Raw genomic sequence first — 22,235 nt, forward strand, 5'->3', positions numbered from 1 at the left:
TGGTCATGTCTGGTGACTGGGCTGGCCAGTGCTTGAGCACCTTTATGTTCTTTGCCAGGAGGAACTTTGTTGTGGAGATGGATGTATGAGATGGAGACCATCCTGCTGCAGAATTTGATCCCTTTTATGATTGGGAATGTAAGAGGTAGCTAATACTTCTTGATATTGTAGACTATTGATATTGCCTTCCACCTTGCAAATGTTTCGCACACCCTCATACTGAATGTAACCCCAGACCATGATCTTTCCACCACCAAACTTAACTGTTTTCTGGAACCATACGGGATCCAGTAGGTCTCCTGCAGTATTTGCGGTGGCTGTGGTATAATTCAACTGAAGATTCATCAGAGAAATCCACCTTCTGCCACTTTTCCAGCGTCCATCTGTTTAGCAGGCTGTGGGACTTGGCAAATGCCACACGGTTTTTTAATTGCCTTTTGTTTAGTGCTGGTTTCTGGGCACTGATTCGACCATGGAGGCCATTTCGAGACAGAATCCTACAAACTGTTCTAGTGGACACAGGGACTTGAGGTGACCAGGCCTGTTGGAGCTCTGCTGCAGTGAAAGAGAGGCTGGCTTTGAATTTTCTAACCAACAAACGTTCCTCTTGAGCAGTTGTCTTGCGGGGTCTGCCGGACCTGGGCTTGTCAAAAACATCTCCAGTCCCTTCAAATCTTTTTTTAATTCTTTGTACTTGACGCTGAGACACATTAAAGTTGCCAGCCACCTCTGCAGTGGACCTGGTCTTCAGCCTCTTGATAATCAAGGCTTTGGATGCAGGGTGAATTTTTGGCATGCTCTCAGAGGTCAAGCTGCAGTTCAACTGAAGGTCTGGAGTGCTGGGCTTCTTTTTATACACACCCACTAATTAACCATTCCTATAGTGAGCACAGGTGAGGATGTAAACTAGGATTGGATGCATTATATGACAAGGCGACAAAACTTTTGTCTTGCCAAAATCTGACCTTACTGTGTTCATTAGATGATCAATATTTTAGCTTTGCAGCAACTTTATTTTCATAACCTAAACCAAATTTGGGAGGGTTTCAGCATTCAAAACAGTAATTTATAAAACCAATGGATGAATTTAAAGTAAGGTTATAAGCTTTTATGTACATAACATGGATAAGCGGCAGAACTTTTGTCAGTGACTGTATGCACTCATCTGACCATAAAAGAGTTAAAATAGATTTACTTGGTTTTGAACCAAATTCAGTTCTAATACTAATAATCGTCGACTCTTAAATTACTTGTTACTATTGTTTGCAAAGTCTTTAATGTATCTCTCGCTCCCCATCCCCCGCCTTGTGAAATTGCGTATAATGACGGATATGTTTGTGTCTGTACAATATCTTTGGTGTAAACTGTGTAATGAGACTTCCCGAGAATGTCCGGTCCTCTCCATTGTCTTTCAGCAGCGGAATAAGGACAGTGTCATTCACCATATGGCAGTGACCCAGAAAGTGATATTATACAGTATGTGCCCTGTAATCTCAGGGCAGCGAGGACGTGCCCTCTTCTGTACCACAGGTGTTAACATTGAATATGTACAGGTGTTATAAATTTAGGAAACTTCCCCAAAAATAACTGTATTCCCCCCCCCCATATTATAATTACAATAGGCTTTGTGCACATGGAGTCTTTTGCTGAATTTTCACAGTAGAGACTGAATAGGAGTCAGTTTTTGAGGAGTTTTGAGATTTGGAGCAGATTTTGCAGAGTTTCCGCTCAGTGGCTTGTGCACATGGAGTCTGTTTGCCGAGTTTTTTGAAGAGGAAAGTGAAGAAAACTTCCAAGTATCTGAAGAGTTTCGCACTTTTGAGGACTTGAAGAGTTTCCTCTCGGTTCCTCCTTGAAAAACTCATTGTACATATGGCGTTTAGCTGTGAAGTCCAAAAACAAAAAGGCGGAATAGAAAGAAAAAACAATGGCAATCTGTGGAATAACCGGCAGGTGGAACTGCCGCCAATTACCGGCATCCAGCAAAGAGGGTAATAAGAATATGTCCAAAGGTCCAAGGCTGGACTGAAGGTTGGGACTTGGTAAAGTTTGGATAGACTTTACCTTGAAGTTCAAGCAAGGTCTAGAAGGCCAAGAGTCTTCATAGAGGCCACTGATGGAGGTGACGTGGGGTGGTAAAGTTTCCATTAAAACCAACAGAGCTATCGGAATTCAAAAAACATTAGTGGAGTAGCAAAGTGAATGGATTTGTCGAGATCCCAAAACGTTAATTTTTTTTCCTGGTCTTTTTTTCTATTTGGTGTCCAGACAAATGATTCCACCCCACTGCAGCTGGCGGCATCGGGGGGCCACGCAGAAGTGGTGAAAGTTTTGCTGGAAGCAGGAGCATCGGCGTCGGATGAGGATGCGGTAAGTTCACCTTGGATGTGAGAATGAAGCGGTATCTCCAGTGGTGGTGAGGTGACAGCTTCGGTGGTGGTGAGATGGCAGCTCTGGTGGTGGTGAGGTGATAGCTCCAATGATGATGAGGTGACAGCTTTAGTGGTGATGTGGAAGTTCCAGTGGTGGTGAAGTCACAGTTCCGGTGTTCGTGAGGTGACAGCTCCAGTGGAGGTGAGGTGACAGCTCCAGTGGTGGTAAGGTGACAACTCCAGTAGTGGTAGGTGACAGCTCTGATGCTGGTGAGGGGACAGCTCTGGTTCTGGTGAGGTGACAGCTCCAGTGGTGGTGAGGTGACAGTTCCAATGGCGATGAGGTGACAGCTTCAGTGGTGAGGAGGCAGCTTCAGTAGTGGTGAGGTGACGGCTCCGGTGGTGGTGAGGTGAAGGCTCCGGTGGTGGTGAGGTGGCAGCTCGGGTGATGGTAAGGTGGCAGCTCCACTGGTGATGAGGTGACTGCTCCGGTGTTGGTCAGGTGACAGCTAAGGTGGTGGTCAGGTAGCAGCCCCGGTGGTAGTGAGGTGGCAGCTTTGGTGGTAGTGAGGTGACAGCTCCGATGGTGATGAGGTGGTAGCTCCAGTGGTGGTGAAGTGGCAGCTCCAGTGGTGGTGAGGTGACAGCTCCGGTGGTGGTGAGATGGCAGCTTCGGTGATGGTGAGGTGGTAGCTCCAGTGGTGGTGGAGTGGCAGCTCCAGTGGTGGTGAGGAGGCAGCGGGGTCATTGCAGGCTGTAGCTGTTCTGAAGAGATGGGTTTTCACGTTCCATCTGACAGTTTTGAATGTGGTGGATAACTGAACGTGTTGGGGCACAGAATTACAGAGGATGGGGGACACTCAGGACATGCCTTGTAGGTGATTGGGTGGGGAATGTATAAATGTGGAGAAGAAGGTCTTGGGAGGACCGGAGATTACATGTTGGAAGATATTGAGAGATTAGTTCGGAGATATACAGAGCGGACAGATTATTGACAGCTTTGAAAGTCAGTGTTAGTGGTTTGAACTGGATTTGTTGGGGAATTAGAAGCCAATGAAGGGATTTGCAGAGGGGAGAAGCTGAAGAGTAGCGAGGAGAGAGGAGGATTAGTTGGGCAGGAGAATTATGGAAGGACTGGAGAGGTGTGGCAGTGTTAGCAGGGAGGCCACAGAGGAGGATGTTGCAGTAGTCAAGGCGTGAGATGATGAGGACAGCAATAGCATTTTAGTAGCTTCAAAGCTGAGGAAAGGATGGATTCTGGAAATAATTTCGAGTTGGGGGCGGCAAGAGGTGGTGAGAGTTTGGATGTGCGGTTTGAAGGACAAGGCAGCGTCGAGGGTCTGAAGCAGCGGATTTATGGGAAAAGGGGAAAGCATGATGCCATTCATAATTATAGATAGATCGCTCCAGTGCTGCTCCACAACCCTGGACACTCGCAGAAGCTTTTTAATGAGGTTGGTGCCAGGGTTGTCTATTGATTCATTGCACTCTGCCATGCATGAGAGGGGTGGCCGGGTCAATAGCTGATGTGAGTGGGACATTGTAGAAAACGGTGACACTTTCTGTGTTGTGGAGTGAAGATGTGGAGGACAGCGGTAGAATATAGGGATGGGTTGTTCGTGAATCCATGTAGAGCCCCTGCGTTGCAAACAAGTACTACTACTATCTGGGATAAAAAAAAGAGTCATATTGGTGCAAAATTGCCCCAAATATTGTGCATGAACATTTTTCGGCATTCTGAAGCAATAATAAATTTCCAATGTGGCAATAAATGTCTTTTTTAGAACTGTGTCATTGTGCGTTGCAGGAAGGTATGACCACCATTCACTTGGCAGCTAAGAAGGGTCACATCAATGTCCTGGACGTGTTAAAGGGCAACGTCTCATTTCATATTGCAAGCACCAAGGTACGATCTGCCTTTATCGTAGAGAAATGTGTATAAATATGGACAGAACACTGAAGGTAGCCTATAATGGAAGATATTCCGCACATTTTTCTGCAGTTACCAGCAGAGGACACTGGGGCAGTATTTTACATTTTTTATATATATATATACTGTATATTAGTGACGAGTAGCGAGTAAAAAGTCCAAATTGGCTAAAGCCACAAATACTTGTTCTGTGCCCATCACCATTCACTCTAACCATGCTGAGAATCACAGCCCACCCCCCCCATGACATCACTGTTCAGCGCTCACTGTAGAACTGCTGGTTGAGCTTTTCAAAGCACAGACTGGAAATCTGCAGTCTGTGCTTTGAATGGACTGTGGCAGGAAGTAAGGAGCTGGAGGTCACATCAACGCCAGTGACAGATCAGTAACGGAGCAGAATTTTAACAGCAAGTAAATTATGAAGGTTCTTAATCTCCAATAAGCTAATTAAAGGGGTTGTCTGGGCATATGGATTAATAAGCATTAAAAAGCTTATTGGAGATTAAGAATTGTTGGAGAAATAATTGTTGTCATCGTCACTTCTAAACTTTCTCTCCAGACCGGATTCACCGCACTTCATGTCGCTGCACATTTTGGACAAGCAGATTTTGTCCGAGAGATTTTAACAAAGGTCCCGGCCACGATCCACAGCGAGGTCCCCAAATCCACAGCTGACTTGGTACTTGTGAAAGAACATGGCGGCGAGGTATGCAGAACGATGAAACCCTGGGATGATAGGGTTTTGGGGTGTACATATATCTAATAAGGTGGTTCTTCCGTAGTCTGGTTACACACCCTTACATCTGGCTTCTCAATCCGGTCATGAAAGCCTGGTCCGCCTTTTACTAAACCACCCAGGGGTCCAGGCAGATGCGGCTACCAGGCACCAGGTGACTATTTTAATTTTGCTAGTATAATGTCTCGGCATATTAACAATTAGGAAACTAATAATTTGTTTCTAATTACGCAAATGTGAATGCCAAGCCGGAGGTTCAGCTCTGGTAATAAAATACAGAAGATAATCTAAACTGGAGCACTCAATGCCAGGCAGCTGTCAGTAAAGCAGATAAGGCCATATGAGGCAGATGGTGTGCCAAAAAACAGTGCAGTGGCGTAGCTAGAGTTTAATGGGCTCTGGTGCAAAATTTGGGCCTGGGCCCCCCCTTATGTTGGTCACATGTATGTATATGTATGTATGCATTTAGCAGTCTAAATCCTATAAAGACATTTGAGTTTCCCTTTCCTCCATTATGTAGTAATGTCCCCCATCCAGGGCTCCTTCCTGGTAAATTTGTCCCCCATCCTGGGATATATGCCCCCATTGTGGTAAGTATGTCCTTCATCCTAGTATATATGTTCCCCATTCTAGCCCACATCCTGGTGTATATGTAACCCCATCCTGGTAAAAATGTTCCCCATCCTGGTAAAAATGTTCCCCATCCTGATAAAAATGTTCCCCATCCTGGTAAAAATGTTCCTTATCCTGGTATATATATCCCCATCCTGATATATATGTCACCATCCTTGTATATATGTCCCCATCCTGGGCCCCTACTGGTATATACTCTCCCATCCTGGTATCTACTGTCCCCCTGCTGGGACCCTCGTGGTATATGCTGTCCTCCTCCTGGGATATACTGTATTTTTCCTGGTATATATGTCCCCATCCTGGTAAATATGTCTCTGTTCTGTCTAATGCAAAAAACAACAACATTGTACCCACCATCTCTAGCTCCCACATAGCACAGCGCCCTCCTGTGTAGCCAGCGCACAGTGGCAGCAGCTTTCATCGGCGTTGATGCTATTGCAACACATGACGTCATTGCCATACGCCACCCTCAGTCACTGGGATACAGGTGAAAGCTGCTGGCTTCTGTTTGGCCAGGGGGGGGTGTATCGCAGTACAGGAACCCGACAGGTCTCTGCACCACAATGCTTTTCAGGTGGATGTGAAGCCTCGAATGCACCTCCAGCTAAAACAGGGGCTGGGGCCGGCAGGACCTCTGCACCCCCGGGCCCGGACGCGGTTGCGATCACAGTGACTGCAATCGTTCCACCCCTGAAACAGTGGCAACATAAGATTTCTCCCACATAAAATAGTAGCATTAACTATAGAATATAGTAATAAACATTGTATTCTTGAATCAGTGTGCCCTCAGAACTGCTGAACTATGAGGTTTTAGGGATAGATTGTCTCAATAATAATGTCTCTTCTGCTTCTGGTCTTGAAGAATCTCTCTGATACAATTCAATTAATTTTTTTCTCCATAGGGTTCGACTCCAATACATCTGGCAGCTCAGAATGGTCACACAGCCGTCGTTGGCCTCCTTCTCAGTAAATCTACCTCTCAGCTTCACGTAAAAGACAAGCGAGGAAGGACGTGTCTCCACTTAGCAGCGACCAATGGTCACAATGAGATGATGAGAGCCCTTATTGGACAAGGAGCAGAGATTAATGTAACAGACAAGGTAATGTTCTTTAATGAAGGGATTTAGACTCCATCAGTTCCTCGGGGGTGGGGTCAAAGAATGAACAATATACAAACCATCCAATCATAGTATTGTGAGATTAAAACATATATATATCTTTTCTGTCAAAGGCCAGATAGACCTAACAATAAAATTGCAGAATGATCCTTTACTCTGTAAATTTGTGTCTGTTTTCTTGCAGAACGGATGGTCTCCTCTGCACTTCGCAGCCAAATCTGGATTTTTGGAAACTGTTCGATTTCTTGTTGAATGTGGTGCCAATCCCATATTAGAGTGTAACGACGGGAAGACAGCGATCCAGTATTCCGCCGGTGACAACCACCAAGATGTGGTGAGCTTCTTACTGAAGAGAAGCCATAACACCCTCAAACTAACAGAAGACAGGAAGGTAAATCTCACCCCGATGTGACGTATGGACAGGGACCATAAAGAGAAGGGGTCCTCTTGACTGACCCGATTTTGAGCCTTGTAGGCTAGGGATAAAAGCCAAACCCAGAAACCCATTTGTCATCAGCAGTTCTGGGGTTCTTGCCCATCATCAGCACAAAGTAGGATATTGGTCGGCTAAATGAGAGAGAACGTTTTTGGATTAGCTCTGAGGGATTCATGAACCCCCTAAAACTTCTAACATTCCTAGACTTTCCGGTTGTAACGCTATGTCCCTGCCTCTCCCCTCCTGCAGGGACATGCTGTCACTCACCGCCACGGCCAGCTCCTTCCATGCTGCCCCGCATCCCTGCACTCCTCCTGTGGGTGCCTCCTTCTTCCTCCTCCCGGAGTCAGAGCGCGCGTCACAGGGCCTCCGGGAGAGCTCCTAGGGAGTACGCGCACCGCTGCACCTCTCTAAAAGGCTAGGACACCTATCGCTGAGAGGCACCGGGTATTGAAGGCTTGCTCCCACTAGGGGAGGTGCCTGTTTGACAACTTAAGTTTAGTTAGTGTGTTCTGTGTAGTCAGTTGTCAGGTCACCCGTCCCGTCTCGTCCTGTCCTGTCCAGTCTTGTTCCTGTCTGTACCTGGTCCCAGCCTGTGTCATCTGGTTCCATCCTGTCTTGCTTTTCCTGTCCAGTTCTGTCCTGGCCGTACCTGGCTACCAGCCTGTCCTGTCTATTGGCACCTGGTTCCAGTCCTTTTCCTGCCTGTACGTGGTTGCAGCATGTCCTGCTCATTGCCACCTGGTTCCAGTCCTGTCCAGGCCGTACCTGGCTACCAGCCCGTCCTGCCTATTGGCACCTGTTCCAGTTCTATTCCTGCCTGTACCTGGATACCAGCCTGTCCTGCCTATTGGCACCTGGTTCCATTCCTTTTCCTGCCTGTACCTGGTCTCAGCCTGTCCTGCCCATTGGCACCTGGTTCCAATCCTGTCCAGGCCGTACCTGGCTACCAGCCTATCCTGCCTATTGGCACCTCTTCTAGTCCTGTCCTGGCCGTACCTGGCTACCAGCCTGTCCTGCCTATTGGTACCTGTTCCAGTCCTGTCCTGGCTGTACCTGGCTACCAGCCTGTCCTGCCTATTGGCACCTGTTCCAGTCCTATTCCTGCCTGTGCCTGGTCCCAGTCCGTCCTACCTGTTGGCACCTGGTACCAGTCCTGTGCCTGCCTATACCTGCTACCAGTCCATCCTGCCCTGTTGGTACAAAAGACTCTGCGTGCCCGTCCTGCTATGCCATCTGCCTTGCTAGAGACTCTGCGTGCCCGTCCTGCTATGCCATCTGCCTTGATAGAGACTCTGCCTGTCCGTCCTGCCTGGCTGTCTGCCTTTATCCACCCTGGTGGTCCCTGTCTGCGCTTGAGACTCTGTCCTGTCTGCCCCTGTGTCCGCCCCTGTCCTGAGGGTCAGCTGCCACAGTCCTGGTCCTCTACCCCACATTAGGGTAGGCCTGTTGTCTCCTTGTGGTCCAGTGGTCCACTTCTGCTGGCCGCAGCACCATCCCCGTTACACTGGTCATATCTTCAAAAACGTCTAAGGTCCGAGAAGAGCCATCGATAGCCAAGGATCCTTGTCTATTGTCCTATGGTTTACATTAGTGGTCAAGAATTTTAACTTTTTGATTTGTTTTACAGTTTGTTTTTGACCTAATGGTCTGTGGGAAGCTGAACAGCAACAGGATTATAGAAGAGTACGTCCTGAACTCGGACGCTCCCCTGGACACTGCCGTGAAACTTTCCAGAGCATTTACCATCACTGCCCTAAAAGAGAAAGAGAGGGCAATCGACCTAATGAACGCTGCCAAGTACACCGAATCCATGGCCACTGAACTCTTGACATTGGCATCTGGAAGTAAAAATGCGGGATACATCCTCCGGGCTATAGACCACCGTGGCACCACCGTATTGGACTGTTTGATTGAGTGTGAGCAGAAAAATGTGGTTGCCCACCCTGCAGTCCAGAAATACCTGACTGAGGTCTGGTATGGAAATCTGGACTGGACCGCCTGGAAGCTGGTCCTTCTCTTCTTTACATTTTTAGCTTGTCCTCCGGTTTGGTTCGTCTTCTCTCTACCTCTCAAGCATAGATTTAACAAAATCCCCATCATGAAGTTTATGAGTTACTTGGCATCGCACATATTTTTGCTGGTACTCTTCATCATCACCATCGTCTACCCTCCTTTGAATCCAATTTATGAAGGACGCATGATCCCATCTTGGAATGAGTGGTTATTGCTCGCGTGGTTGACGGGAATGTTGGTTTCCGAGCTCACCCACCAAGGGGAGAGGGCAGGTCTTGCCTGGATACGTGTCTTTGTCTTGGGATTTTCTGCCGTCGCCTTTTTTTGCCATCTACTTGCATTCTTGTTTACAGACTTCGATCGCTTACACTGCCTATTTGCCAGGAACATCTTCCTTGGCATTGCCATGACTCTCTCATTCGTCCAGTTTTTGGAGTTCCTCACCTTCCACCACCTCTTTGGACCATGGGCGATCATCATAAGAGATTTGATCAAGGACCTCACTAGATTTGCAGTAATTCTGGCCTTGTTTCACGTGGCCTTCACAATGCAACTCTCTGCGGTCTATCAGCCGGTGTATCCAGACACCAGAGTCAACGGAACGGGAGCCAACAATAACGAGACCAATATCCAGGATCCCATAGACATCACTGTCCTCTTGTTCTTCTCACTCTTTGGCTTGGTGGAACCTGATTGTCTTCCATCATTAAGCAGGACTCCGCAGTTCACCTTCGTCATCATCCGCTTTGTGTTTGGAGTCTACTTGGTTGTTACTTTAATTGTCCTCATCAATCTGTTGATCGCCATGATGAGTAACACCTACCAACGCATAGAAGCGCAATCGGACACAGAATGGAAATTCGGAAGGGCCACTTTAATAAGAGATATGACCAGGAAGCCCGGGACACCTTCTCCTTTCAACCTTTTCACCAACTTATTTTACTACATCAAATTGCTAATGAAATATAAAGGTAAGATCAATAATTAGCAAAAGACATTGGGTATTAAATTTCGCTTGAAGGTTTGCAGCGTTTCACCCATATAAAGTAACCTGCTGTAGTACCCGGCGTTGCCCGGATAGTAGCTATCTCTCTGTCTCTCTCCCAGTCTCTGTCTGTTTGTCTCTGTCTGTCTGTCTCTGTCTGTCTGTCTCTGTGTGTCTGTCTCTGTGTCTCTGTCTGTCTCTGTCTGTCTGTCTCTGTCTGTCTGTCTCTGTCTGTCTGTCTCTGTGTGTCTGTCTCTGTGTCTGTGTCTCTGTTTGTCTGTCTCATGTGTCTGTCTGTGTGTCTGTCTCTGTCTGTCTGCGTGTCTGTCTCTGTCTGTCTCTTTCCGTGTCTGTCTCTTTTCCTGTCTGTCTCTGTCTGTTAGTGTGTCTGTCTTTATCCATGTGTGTCTCTCTCTATCCATTTCTGTCTTACTCTCTGTGTCTATCTCTCTGTCTGTCTCTGTATCAGTCTCTCTCTGTCTCTCTCTATCTCTGTCTCTCTCTGTGTCTGTCTGTCTCTTTCTATCTCTGTGTCTGTCTGTCTCTTTCCCCGTCTGTCTCTTTCCCCATCTGTCTCTTTCCCGTCTGTCTCTTTCCCCGTCTGTCTCTTTCCCCGTCTGTCTCTTTCCCCGTCTGTCTCTTTCCCCGTCTGTCTCTTTCCCCGTCTGTCTCTTTCCCCGTCTGTCTCTTTCCCCATCTGTCTCTTTCCCCGTCTGTCTCTGTCTCTTTCCCCGTCTGTCTCTTTCCCTTTCTGTCTCTTTCCCTGTCTCTTTCCCTGTCTGTCTGTCTCTTTCCCTGTCTGTCTCTCTGTCTGTCTGTCTCTTTCCCTGTCTGTCTCTCTGTCTGTCTCTCTGTCTGTCTGTCTCTTTCCCTGTCTGTCTCTCTCCCGATCTGTCTCTCTCTTTCTCTGTCTGTCTCTGTCCCTGTCTGCCTCTTACTCTGTCTATAGGCCCTGTCACACACAGAGATAAATCTGCGGCAGATCTGTGGTTGCAGTGAAATTGTGGACAATCAGTGCCAGGTTTGTGGCTGTGTACAAATGGATATGATAATAGATAATAGAATATGTCCATGATTTCACTGCAACCACAGATCTGCCAAAGATTTATTTCTGTGTGTGACGGGGCCTTTAGTCTCTGTCTGTCTCTGTCTATCCGTCTCCCCACCGACATCTTATTACCTCACACAGAAGCTTCTTATACTAACAATTTATTTTGTTCTTATAGCAAGCAACCACAGTTACTATTAATAACCTATAGCTTGCAGCTCCATTGACTTTAATGGAGGCAAGTTTTTTGGAGAGTAACTGTAAAGCACGGGATTCAATTTTCCCGTCAAAACATAGTCTATGATGTTCCCTGAGTCACATGCAGTGTCTGTGCAAAATTTCATGATTGTAAATGCGACGGTGCGGATTCCTTTAGCGGACACATACATACATACACACACACACACACACACACACACACACACACACACACACACACACACACACATACATACACACACACATACATACATACACATACACACACACACACACATACATACATACATACATACATACATACATAAACACACATACACACACACACACACACACACACTCAGCTTTATATATTTTATGACAAAGTAAAAAAAATGCTGCAAAAAATTCAATTTTTTTTTTCATATCACATGCTTTATTAGAAATGAAAATTAGTAATCTTGTAATTCCCACACTGACCACTGGGGCTTTTTTTATTTTGCTCTTTCAGGAAGAGTTTTCTGAAGACTCCTTATCAGCAGAGGCAGGATTAGGTTTTGAGATTTTGAACGTACTAAGTTTTGTGAGGAGTAAACTTTCTTTTTGGGGACTTTTTGGAGGCGTTTTTTGAGTTCTGAAGAGGTTTCAGTAGATTTGTTTTCCTGAAATCTTGAGTCAGCCTTTTAATTGGACAATGCCCAGTTTGAAGCCGTTTCCTTCAGGTTTCAAATTCAATGTAACACTCACTTTTTTTTTTACCCAATTTCTTCAATTAAAAAAAAATAGAAAAATACTTTTTATGAACAACAAAGTGGAATTCCCATGGAAATGGAATGAAAGCGCTTTATCCCAAGAGCTTTTAAAACACTTTTTGAGGATTTTCAAGAGGATCTCCTCTGCAAAACTGTGCGTGCAAATACCCTGAATATGTGTTCACACTGGTTTGCTGATTTTTTTGGAGTAGAAACTCAATGTTTTTGAGTAGTTTTGAATATTTGAGAAGATTTTTGGAGCGCTCTTGTTCTAAAAACTCTGGAAAAAACCTCAGCATAAACACATGTTTACAATAACAGGTGACACCTCTATACATATCAGGACCCACAATTCACAATAGGTTATGTCACAGCTAACCTCCTCCTCCTCCTGTACAATCACTGATATCACAACAGATAGCACAGCATTCATCAATAGCAATAGGTGATGTTGCAACTCACCTCCGCCTCCTATACAATGACTGATAACACCTCTATGCACTGTATAGTATATAACACCGGATCCACCATTCACAATAGGGGATGTCACAGCTCACCTTCTCCTTTTGTACAATCACTGATAACCCTCTATAGACAGTAAACAACACAAGATCCACCATTCACAATGTGATATGACAGCTCACCTCCTCCTTCTGTACAATCACTGATAACCATCTATACACAAGATCAACCATTCACAATAGGTGATGTGACAGCTCACCTCCTCTCCCTCCTATACAATGACTGCTAACACCTCTATATACAGCTGACACATTAGCCACCCTTCACAATAGGTGATATCACAGCTCACCTCCTCTCCCCCCTAGTACAATGACCGATAACGCCTCTATATACAGTAGATAACACAGAATCCACTAGTCACAATAGGTGATATCACAGCTCACCTCCTCCTCTACAATGATTGATAACACCTCTATATACAGTAGATAACACAGATAACACAGGATCCACCATTCACAATAGGTGATGTCACAGCTCACCTCCTTCTCCTGTACAATGACTGATAACACCTCTATAGGCAGTAGATAACACGATCCACTATTCACAATAGGTGATATCACAGCTCACCTCCTTCTCCTGTACAATGACTGATAACACCTCTATATATAGCTCATAACACATGATCCACCTTTCACAATAGGTGATATCACAGCTCACCTCCTCTCCATCCTCTACAATGACTTATAACGCCTATTCGGCGTACATCTCCTTTAGTGTCACCTCAATTTTAGAATTTGTATTTTTTTTTTCCTGATCTTATTATAGGGAAGATGTGTTCTTCTAACGCCAGGACTCTAATGAACGAAGAGGATATTGACGGCTTCTCCGACACGCGCTCCATTGACCTTCTTGCCCACTCATCATTTGGGTGGATACGAACCACTGCCAAGAGGACCATGCAGGTATCACCGGAAGGTAAGTTCTCTGCGATTCTTAGTACAACGCAGTCACTGAAGATTTACTACCTGATGACCTGAGATTGGGACACATCCACCATGAATGGGAGCAAGTTCTCCATATAGCTCCATCTTATTGATCTTGTGTCCCTGAGAATCCGCGGTGGAAGATGGTCAATTCCACCAAATGTGGAGTGTGGAGTCAGGGCTGGTAGACCCTGTATGAAAGGATGAAGATGATGTGCCCTGTCTTCAGGGTAAGATTGGAAGAACTTAGGGAATGGCAAGCTTGACTTCTCGGCACATCTCCACCTACTTGACTTCAAAATGGTAATTTAGCATATTTTAGTAAAATTTGGGCTCCCCCTGGGCTTCGAAATATAGATATGGAAAGTATTGAGGCAGAACGTTATGGTAGTGGTGATAGACGGGGGGCAGAAAACACCTGACAAGTCGTTTTAGTTGCATATAAATGGAATCCCCCTTTAAGGTGGTCACTAGTGATGAGAGAGAACGAGTGCTCAGTAAACGAATCGAGCAGGTCGGACACTCAGACAGGCTCCAATTGAGTAATGGGTATAATGGAAGGCAATGGGAAACTTGACCATTTTTTCAGAAAACTAACAAGAGGGCTGGGGGGGGCAGGAAAATCACTGAAAGGGATGGTATCAGCATGGGGACATGACTGGACATATCTCTGACTTCCAGGTTGCTTCTCGGAACTAAATACATACATTTAAGAAATTGTGTGGGGTCCTCCCTATTGCAGACAGCTGGGGGCTCGTATTACCAGGCTGAGAATATCCACAGTTATTTGGCCCTTCCCAGCCTAAAAATAGCAGCCACAGCTGCCCCAGAAGTGGCACATCCATTAGATGCTCCAACCCTGGCGCTTTACCAATTGCCCTTGTGCGGCGGCAATCGGGGTAATGGTTTTGGAGTTGATGTCCACTATGAATTGACAGCTGACATCAAGCCCACGGGTTAGTAATGGAGAGGTGTCTATTAGACACCCCCATTACTAACCCAGTAATCAAAAAAACAACAACTATTATTTCCTGTGTGTATTTGAATTTAGACTCCCCACACTTTCCCTCATTTACCAATTTATTATAAAAAATGTTCCCACGAAGCTCGAATGCAGCTCCAGCGACTGTGAGTAGCAGTATAGTTCAGCTATTCACAGGCGCCGGGTAGTGACTACAATGCTCATCAGCATCACTGTGTCTCACTGAGCGCAACGTTGAGCTAGCGGCTCTTATGAGAGTTGTCTCACTACCCAGCACATGTGAATAGCTGCACTTTACTGCTGTTCACAGTCGCCAGAGCTGCATTCAGGGAACAAGGACTTACGACGGAGCATCGTAGTATCATTTTTGATAAATCGGTGAACGAAGGATAGTGTGGGGGAGTCTTTATTCAAATAAACTATTTTTTCCTGTGTGTGTGGTTGTTTTGGGGGATTATTGGGTTAGTAATGGGTGTGTCTAATAGACACGTCTCCATTACTAACCTCTGGGCATGATGCCATCTGACAATTCACAGCTGAATACCCTGATTACCACTGCACTAGGGCAACCGGGAAGAACTGGCTTTAAAAGTGCCAGAATTTGAAAATCTCATGTAATGCTCCATTTCTGGGGCGGTTGCGGGCTGCAATTTTCAGGCTGGGAAGGGCCAAATATCCATGTATCTTCGCAGCCTGATAATAGGGCATCTGCGGGATTCAATTTTCAGGCTGGGAAGGGCCAAATATCCATGTATCTTCCCAGCCTGATAATACTAGCCCCCAGCTGTCTGCTTTATCTTTGGTGATCAAAAACAGGGAGGACTTCATGCCGGGCTTTTTAATTATTTATTAGGTTAAAAAAAAGGCTAAAAACACCCTTTAGTGCTACATGAAAGGCACTAAAGGGTGAAAGTGTACAATCCCTGCTCTAATCTAAGCTCTGTTTCCTACATCAAGTCTCATTGAAATGATTCCAGAGGACAGTGTGCCGAGAGCATCACACCCCCGGTCTCATATAAGACCTGATGCCGAGATGTGGCCGGCTAATCACAGTAATGCCAGGAGCCTAAAAGGCTACGGCCTTACCGTGTCTGGCAGGCAATCCCCACATGTTGATTGGCTGTCTTACAGCCGCGAAACATGCAGGATGGAGACTTGAGCATGGCGCCCGAGCTCCCGCGATGCTCGATCAAGTACCGCTTTCTACCCAAACCTTTGTATCGCGGAGGACACTGGTTGGATATATAGAAAACCTTCTCAGTACCTTCCTGAGCTGCTTGGTTTCGGAGTCCCATGACGGATCTACATATAGGGCCACATGTTTAATAACCGAAGCTCAGAGCCTGGATATTATATATTGCAATCACTGCGCCAAATATGCCAATAAATCGCTCCGGTGCCGAGTCAGGTTGCTCTAACCTTCACTGCCTATTACAAGGATTATATAAGCGGCCGCCTGGACAAATATGGAAAACTCACGAACGACACAAGGGGAGAGGAATTCCCTCTGAGTTTTCTGGAAAGCCGTAAATTACGAGACTCGCTGAGACAGCAGCACGCCCGGCGTCAGCGTCTACGCAACCAGCAACAGATACATGTCATCTGATTATAATAAGTGATGACACATTGCAGAATTGCTCGTCAGTGAATTTCCTGTGACTAATTTACCAAAGTTAAAGGGGCAGTCCACTATGGTCCGTTTTATTTATTAATAAAGTCCCCAGACAATGAGCTGATCATAGACTGTCTGCTTGGACCAGAGCGATCTGCTGAAATCTGTGATGGAGCCTCCCTGCAGCGCCCCCGCAGGGGAATTAGAGTATTACACTCATATTTAGAAATCTTTTCAGCCTCTTCTCTGCACTTGATAATAAATAATAAGGGAATCCTAAATTGGGGACACCAAATTAGGTAATTCCCTTACGCGTCTGTCCTCTGTTCTGATGACATGGGGCCACAATGATCATGTGCAAGGCAGTAGTGATGATATATTAATAAATATGAAAACGATGATCAATCTGATGAGTTATTGACATTTTTTCATTTCTAATCTTCCTTGTTGTTACCAGAGTTGGTACAAATCAATTTGTACAACCAGATCCGGAGAAAATGTCAGAAATCTATGGCCCCTGGATGGGAGCCCTTAAAGCTGCCTCCAACCTCCCGACATCCTCGGCTCTTGTTTTGAGTAGCCGGATTGGCACATCATCACGTGTGTATCATGCCGCAATGATGATGTACCCCAGGGCCAATTAATCAAAAGATGTCATGCGATGTTCGGCTCTGCGTGCACTTGGTGGCATGGCGACGTCTGACTTGAGCTTGAGGCTTCTGAATTGTTCAGCCAGAACTGGTCGTCAGCTGATTCAGGTTCACTGGTCTTCAGCCCTGCAGGGGTCAATTCCTGCAGACTGGTGGGCAGTAACTAGTATCTCAGGTGCAATTTGCCACGGGCAACTGCCTCCTTCCTATTTAAAGCATGGCTTTCTTCCAGTATGCGCTGATGATAGCTTCAGCATCGCCCCAGCGAACCTGGTCTTGGTGGTGATCCTGTTTCTGGTGATCTGTGTTGCGCTTTTGAGTGGTGTGAGCATTCCCCTGTTGTACATTACTTTCTTCACTTTTCCTTTGCTCCCCGGTACACATATTGGCTCTTCTGTGTGTACGAGTTTCCGTTCTCCCTTGTCTGTGTCTTTTTGTGGGGTTTTGTTATTGTGTTTTCTGGCCCACAGCAAGGGTGGGGGAGAGGAGAAGTGAGATCTGGGCTTGGACAGGAGTTAGGGTCACGATGGGAGCTCAGACCTGGCTACCATCAAGCCTACCTCTGAGGTAAGGGACAGCACAGAGTCTCATGTCTGAGGGCCAACCTAGGGGCTCCTTTCCTGTCATTACTTACTCCGTGACAAAAGCATGACAGTAAGTAAGAGGAGGTTCTCAAAGCGCGTGTCCAGTGGATACAGATACTAATATGGCCAATAAATTGGGTCCTGCTAATCTATATCACACCATTTCTGCTGTCCACCAATTGAGAGAGATTTTTTATTCAGGGGGGCGATGGTCTTGGTTTGTAATAGAGTTGGTGTTGTACCAAGAGAAATCTGTTCCTACTCTGTTGGACTTCCCATTGACAACAGTGCCAAACTTGTCAACAGGTTGGTTATGTCTGGTAGTGCAACTTAGTTCTAAGATAATGTTGGGTTTAAATTCATGCAACCAATGGACAAATGTGCAATTGTGCAACCAATGAACAAGTGTGCAATTGTGCAACCAATGGACAAATGTGCAATTGTGCAACCAATGAACAAGTGTGCAATTGTGCAACCAATGGACAAATGTGCAATTGTGCAACCAATGAACAAGTGTGCAATTGTGCAACCAATGGACAAATGTGCAATTGTGCAACCAATGGACAAATGTGCAATTGTGCAACCAATGGACAAGTATGCAATTGTGTAATTAATGGACTATTGTACAATTGTGCAACAAATGGACAATTGTGCAAGTGTGCAATTGTGCAACCAATGGACAAGTGTGCAACTGTGCAACCAATGGACTATTGTACAATTGTGCAACAAATGGCAATTGTGAAACCAATGGACAAGTGTGCAATTGTGCAACTAATGGACAGTTGTACAATTGTGCAACAAACGGACAAGTGTGAAATTGTGTAACCAACGGACAATTGTGCAACAAAGGGACAAGTGTACAATTGTGCAACCAATGCATTATTATACAATTGTGCAATCAATGGACAAGTGTGCAATTGTGCAACTAATTGACAAAAATGCAATTGTGCAACCAATGGACAAAAGTGCAATTGTGCAACTAATGGACAAAAGTGCAATTGTGCAATCAATGGACAATTGTGCAATCAATGGACAATTGTGGAGCCATTTTTGGGAAATAAGCAGCCATGGGTTTTTTGATTGTGGTCAGTCACCTTTTATTGCTACTACCCTGGAACAAGCAGGGTTTTCAGGCTATGCCACATTAAAAACTTCACCCGGCATCTCATGATTTTAAGACACGTGTATCTTATCCTTTCTCTTCCTGCAGGTGGGATACACAGAAGCCATCCATTCCCAGGCCCCGTACATGTGGATGAGATTATAGACTGGCACGCTGTGGTGGCACGATTTATGACTCTGAAGGGTCAGACGGATGGAGTGACGAATTCAGAGAGGCCCATCATCTCTCACATCATGGAGACCAACAAGAAGTCACTGACGGAGCAGCAGAACGGACACATTGTACCGTGTAGTTAATATATCAGGTTCTTCCATCACGTTCCAAGATTCTTGCACATGGGATGAATATCCTGACAACCTACATCCATAAATCGGTGGTCAGTCATCAGTAAACTCCGCAGACATCTGCCAGCAACACACTTTCCTCCATATATAGTACTTGTATGTGCCCCCTCCACATCCTCCTCTAGGGGTTTTTCTGACCTCCCATTCTACTTCCATAGACATTACCATGGTATCGCCCCTCTCCAGATATAACGGCTCCCATTTTTCCGGGAAAGATTTCTACACAATTTTGGAGGAGTCTGTGGGAATTTTTGCTCCTTCGTCCTCAAGAGCATTTGTGCTATGACCCTGGTGTTGGGGGGAGGCCGGGATCACAATCCCCATTCTCTGTACAGCGTCATCTTCTCCCCCCTCCATGTCTGGATGGAGCTTGTGCACTGGGCAAAGTCATGGGGAACAGAGAAGTGTCCCCCAAACTGTTCCCACAAATCTGGAAGCTACAATTGTCCACAATGTCTTGTGCTGAAGAGTAAAATTTTCCCTCACTTGAACGAAGTGGTCGAGGCCGAGAATAAGCCCATTGTATATTCCCTCCTCCACCATCTGTACAGCGGCACAATGCAGTCAGGGAAAAACGTTCCCATTCACCAAACCCAGACTCCTCCATCAGACGGAGATAGAGCCGTGTAATCCGTCACTGCCCAGAACACTTCTCTTCCATGGTCCAGTGGTGGCGGCTTTACATCACTCCATCCAACACTCGGCATTGTGCTTGGTGATATACGGCTCACCATTGTGCTTGGTGATGTATGGCTCGGCATTGTGCTTGGTGATGTACGGCTTGGCATTGTGCTTGGTAATGTGTGGCTCAGCATTGTGCTTGGTGATGTATGGCTCAGCGTTGTGCTTGGTGATGTATGGCTCTGCATTGTGCTTGGTGATGTACGGCTCGGCATTGTGCTTGGTGATGTACGGCTCGGCATTGTGCTTGGTGATGTATGGCTCGGCATTGTGCTTGGTGATGTACGGCTCGGCATTGTGCTTGGTGATGTACGGCTCGGCATTGTGCTTGGTGATGTACGGCTCAGCATTGTGCTTGGTGATGTACGGCTCGGCATTGTGCTTGGTGATGTACGGCTCGGCATTGTGCTTGGTGATGTATGGCTCGGCATTGTGCTTGGTGATGTACGGCTCAGCATTGTGCTTGGTGATGTACGGCTCAGCATTGTGCTTGGTGATGTACGGCTCAGCATTGTGCTTGGTGATGTACGGCTCGGCATTGTGCTTGGTGATGTATGGCTCAGCATTGTGCTTGGTGATGTACGGCTCAGCATTGTGCTTGGTGATGTACGGCTCAGATATTGTGCTTGGTGATGTACGGATCGGCATTGTGCTTGGTGATATACGGCTCAGCATTGTGCTTGGTGATGTACGGCTCGGCATTGTACTTGGTGATGTATGGCTCAGCATTGTGCTTGGTGATGTACGGATCGGCATTGTGCTTGGTGATGTACAGCTCAGCATTGTGCTTGGTGATGTACGGCTCAGCATTGTGCTTGGTGATGTACGGCTCAGCATTGTGCTTGGTGATGTATGGCTCAGCATTGTGCTTGGTGATGTACGGCTCAGCATTGTGCTTGGTGATGTATGGCTCAGCATTATGATTGGTGATGTACGGCTCGGCATTGTGCTTGGTGATGTACGGCTCAGCATTGTGCTTGGTGATGTATGGCTCGGCATTGTGCTTGGTGATGTACGGCTCGGCATTGTGCTTGGTGATGTATGGCTCGGCATTGTGCTTGGTGATGTACGGCTCGGCATTGTGCTTGGTGATGTATGGCTCAGCATTGTGCTTGGTGATGTACGGCTCGGCATTGTGCTTGGTGATGTACGGCTCAGCATTGTGCTTGGTGATGTACGGCTCGGCATTGTGCTTGGTGGTGTATGGCTCGGCATTGTGCTTGGTGATGTACGGCTCGGCATTGTGCTTGGTGATGTACGGCTCAGCATTGTGCTTGGTGATGTACGGCTCAGCATTGTGCTTGGTGATGTACGGCTACAGCTGCTCAGCCATGAAGCTTCCAGCGGGCGCAGTGTTTGTGCTGATGTTACCAGAGGAGGTCTGTACTCTGCAGTTATGGGGTCAGCAGAGCGGTGGGCACTTTTCTGTTCTTTGCTTGTCAGCACTCGGCCCCTCACTCTTTAATGTTATGGGGTCTTCACTTCGTGGCTGAGTTGCTGCGGTCCCTTCCACTTCTCAATAATAATCACTCACAGGTGATTGGGAAGATTTAGGAGGAAGAAACTTCATAAACAGACCAGTTACCCCATAGGCCCCTATTACAGGATGCGCTGGTATCAGTGAGATCTGCACCACCGACCGCTCTGTGACATGTTAAAAAAGATAAAAAGTCCCTAAAAGCGCACAATAGGGCATGACCCGGGCAGTATACGTTGTGGAGTCTGGTGTTGCTCCCCTGCCTGGGTTGTGTCAGGCTCATCTCCTGTGTAGGTACAGATGCCCGCTGCTGGCACCTATAGCATCCTCCTATAATATACACATAATATACACGTGCACACGCTGTCTGCTCCCTGTATACCTCAGACACCAGATGAAGCGTTCCTCATCTGCAGCTCGGACGTCACCCTCTTATGGGAAAAGGCATTATTTTGGGATAGTTTTAGAGGAACAGTCATGGATCATTTATGAATGTCATGTCCCCTTGTCCGCCATTGTTTCCCAATGCTCGGGCCTGGCTACCAGAGGGGACACATTGCTATTTTTGTAATGAATCAATAAACCGTAGGATATTTTATTTGGCTCGTCCGTTATGTATGTATTTTGCCATGTTAAAACAAAATTTCCACTGCAAGGAGAAATAATTTACTTGTGGTCCCTGTGTAACATTTCTGTAGAGGACATTTGTGCTCCAGGTGAGAGATGAGGCTGCAGTGTCTGCCGTCTCGTGTCTATCCTGCGTTTTTTGGGTTTCCCTCGCCTGCATACTCTCTCTCTCCCTCCATGTGTGCTGTGTGGGCGGGTACCTCCTGCTGTGATGTCAGAGCTGTGCTGTGTGCTCTGAGCCAATCAGCAGTCTCCACCCAACTCCCCTCCCACAGCATGCACAAAGAGAGAGAGAATCTGCAGCTGCATCTCCCTCCTCCACCTCTATTTACTGTATTAAGTGAGAGAGATTTTAGCAACAAACCGAGGAGGTTTCTGGACATTTACAGACCAGGAAATTGTGATGTTGGACTGCTGAAAGCTGAGCGACATGCCACATTTTCTTAATAACATATATTAAACTTATTAATGCACATACTCATCTAG

General features: G+C 46.3%; 1 protein-coding gene across 1 annotated transcript in view; it reads left to right on the plus strand.

Annotated features, from left to right (window-relative positions):
* LOC142243938 (uncharacterized) overlaps positions 1-19,686 on the plus strand; it is an 84,311-nt gene extending 64,625 nt beyond the window's left edge. The window contains exons 20-28 of the mRNA XM_075316130.1: positions 2,269-2,370; positions 4,180-4,278; positions 4,862-5,008; positions 5,085-5,192; positions 6,574-6,771; positions 6,974-7,180; positions 8,856-10,212; positions 13,512-13,661; positions 18,708-19,686. Coding sequence (XP_075172245.1) covers positions 2,269-2,370; positions 4,180-4,278; positions 4,862-5,008; positions 5,085-5,192; positions 6,574-6,771; positions 6,974-7,180; positions 8,856-10,212; positions 13,512-13,661; positions 18,708-18,916 — 2,577 coding nt within the window. The 3' untranslated portion in view covers positions 18,917-19,686. The remainder of the gene's footprint in view (positions 1-2,268; positions 2,371-4,179; positions 4,279-4,861; positions 5,009-5,084; positions 5,193-6,573; positions 6,772-6,973; positions 7,181-8,855; positions 10,213-13,511; positions 13,662-18,707) is intronic.
* The last annotated feature ends 2,549 nt before the right edge of the window (positions 19,687-22,235 follow it).

This window comes from Anomaloglossus baeobatrachus, chromosome 6 (assembly GCF_048569485.1).
Source record: "Anomaloglossus baeobatrachus isolate aAnoBae1 chromosome 6, aAnoBae1.hap1, whole genome shotgun sequence".
In the NCBI taxonomy this organism is placed as follows: domain Eukaryota; kingdom Metazoa; phylum Chordata; class Amphibia; order Anura; family Aromobatidae; genus Anomaloglossus; species Anomaloglossus baeobatrachus.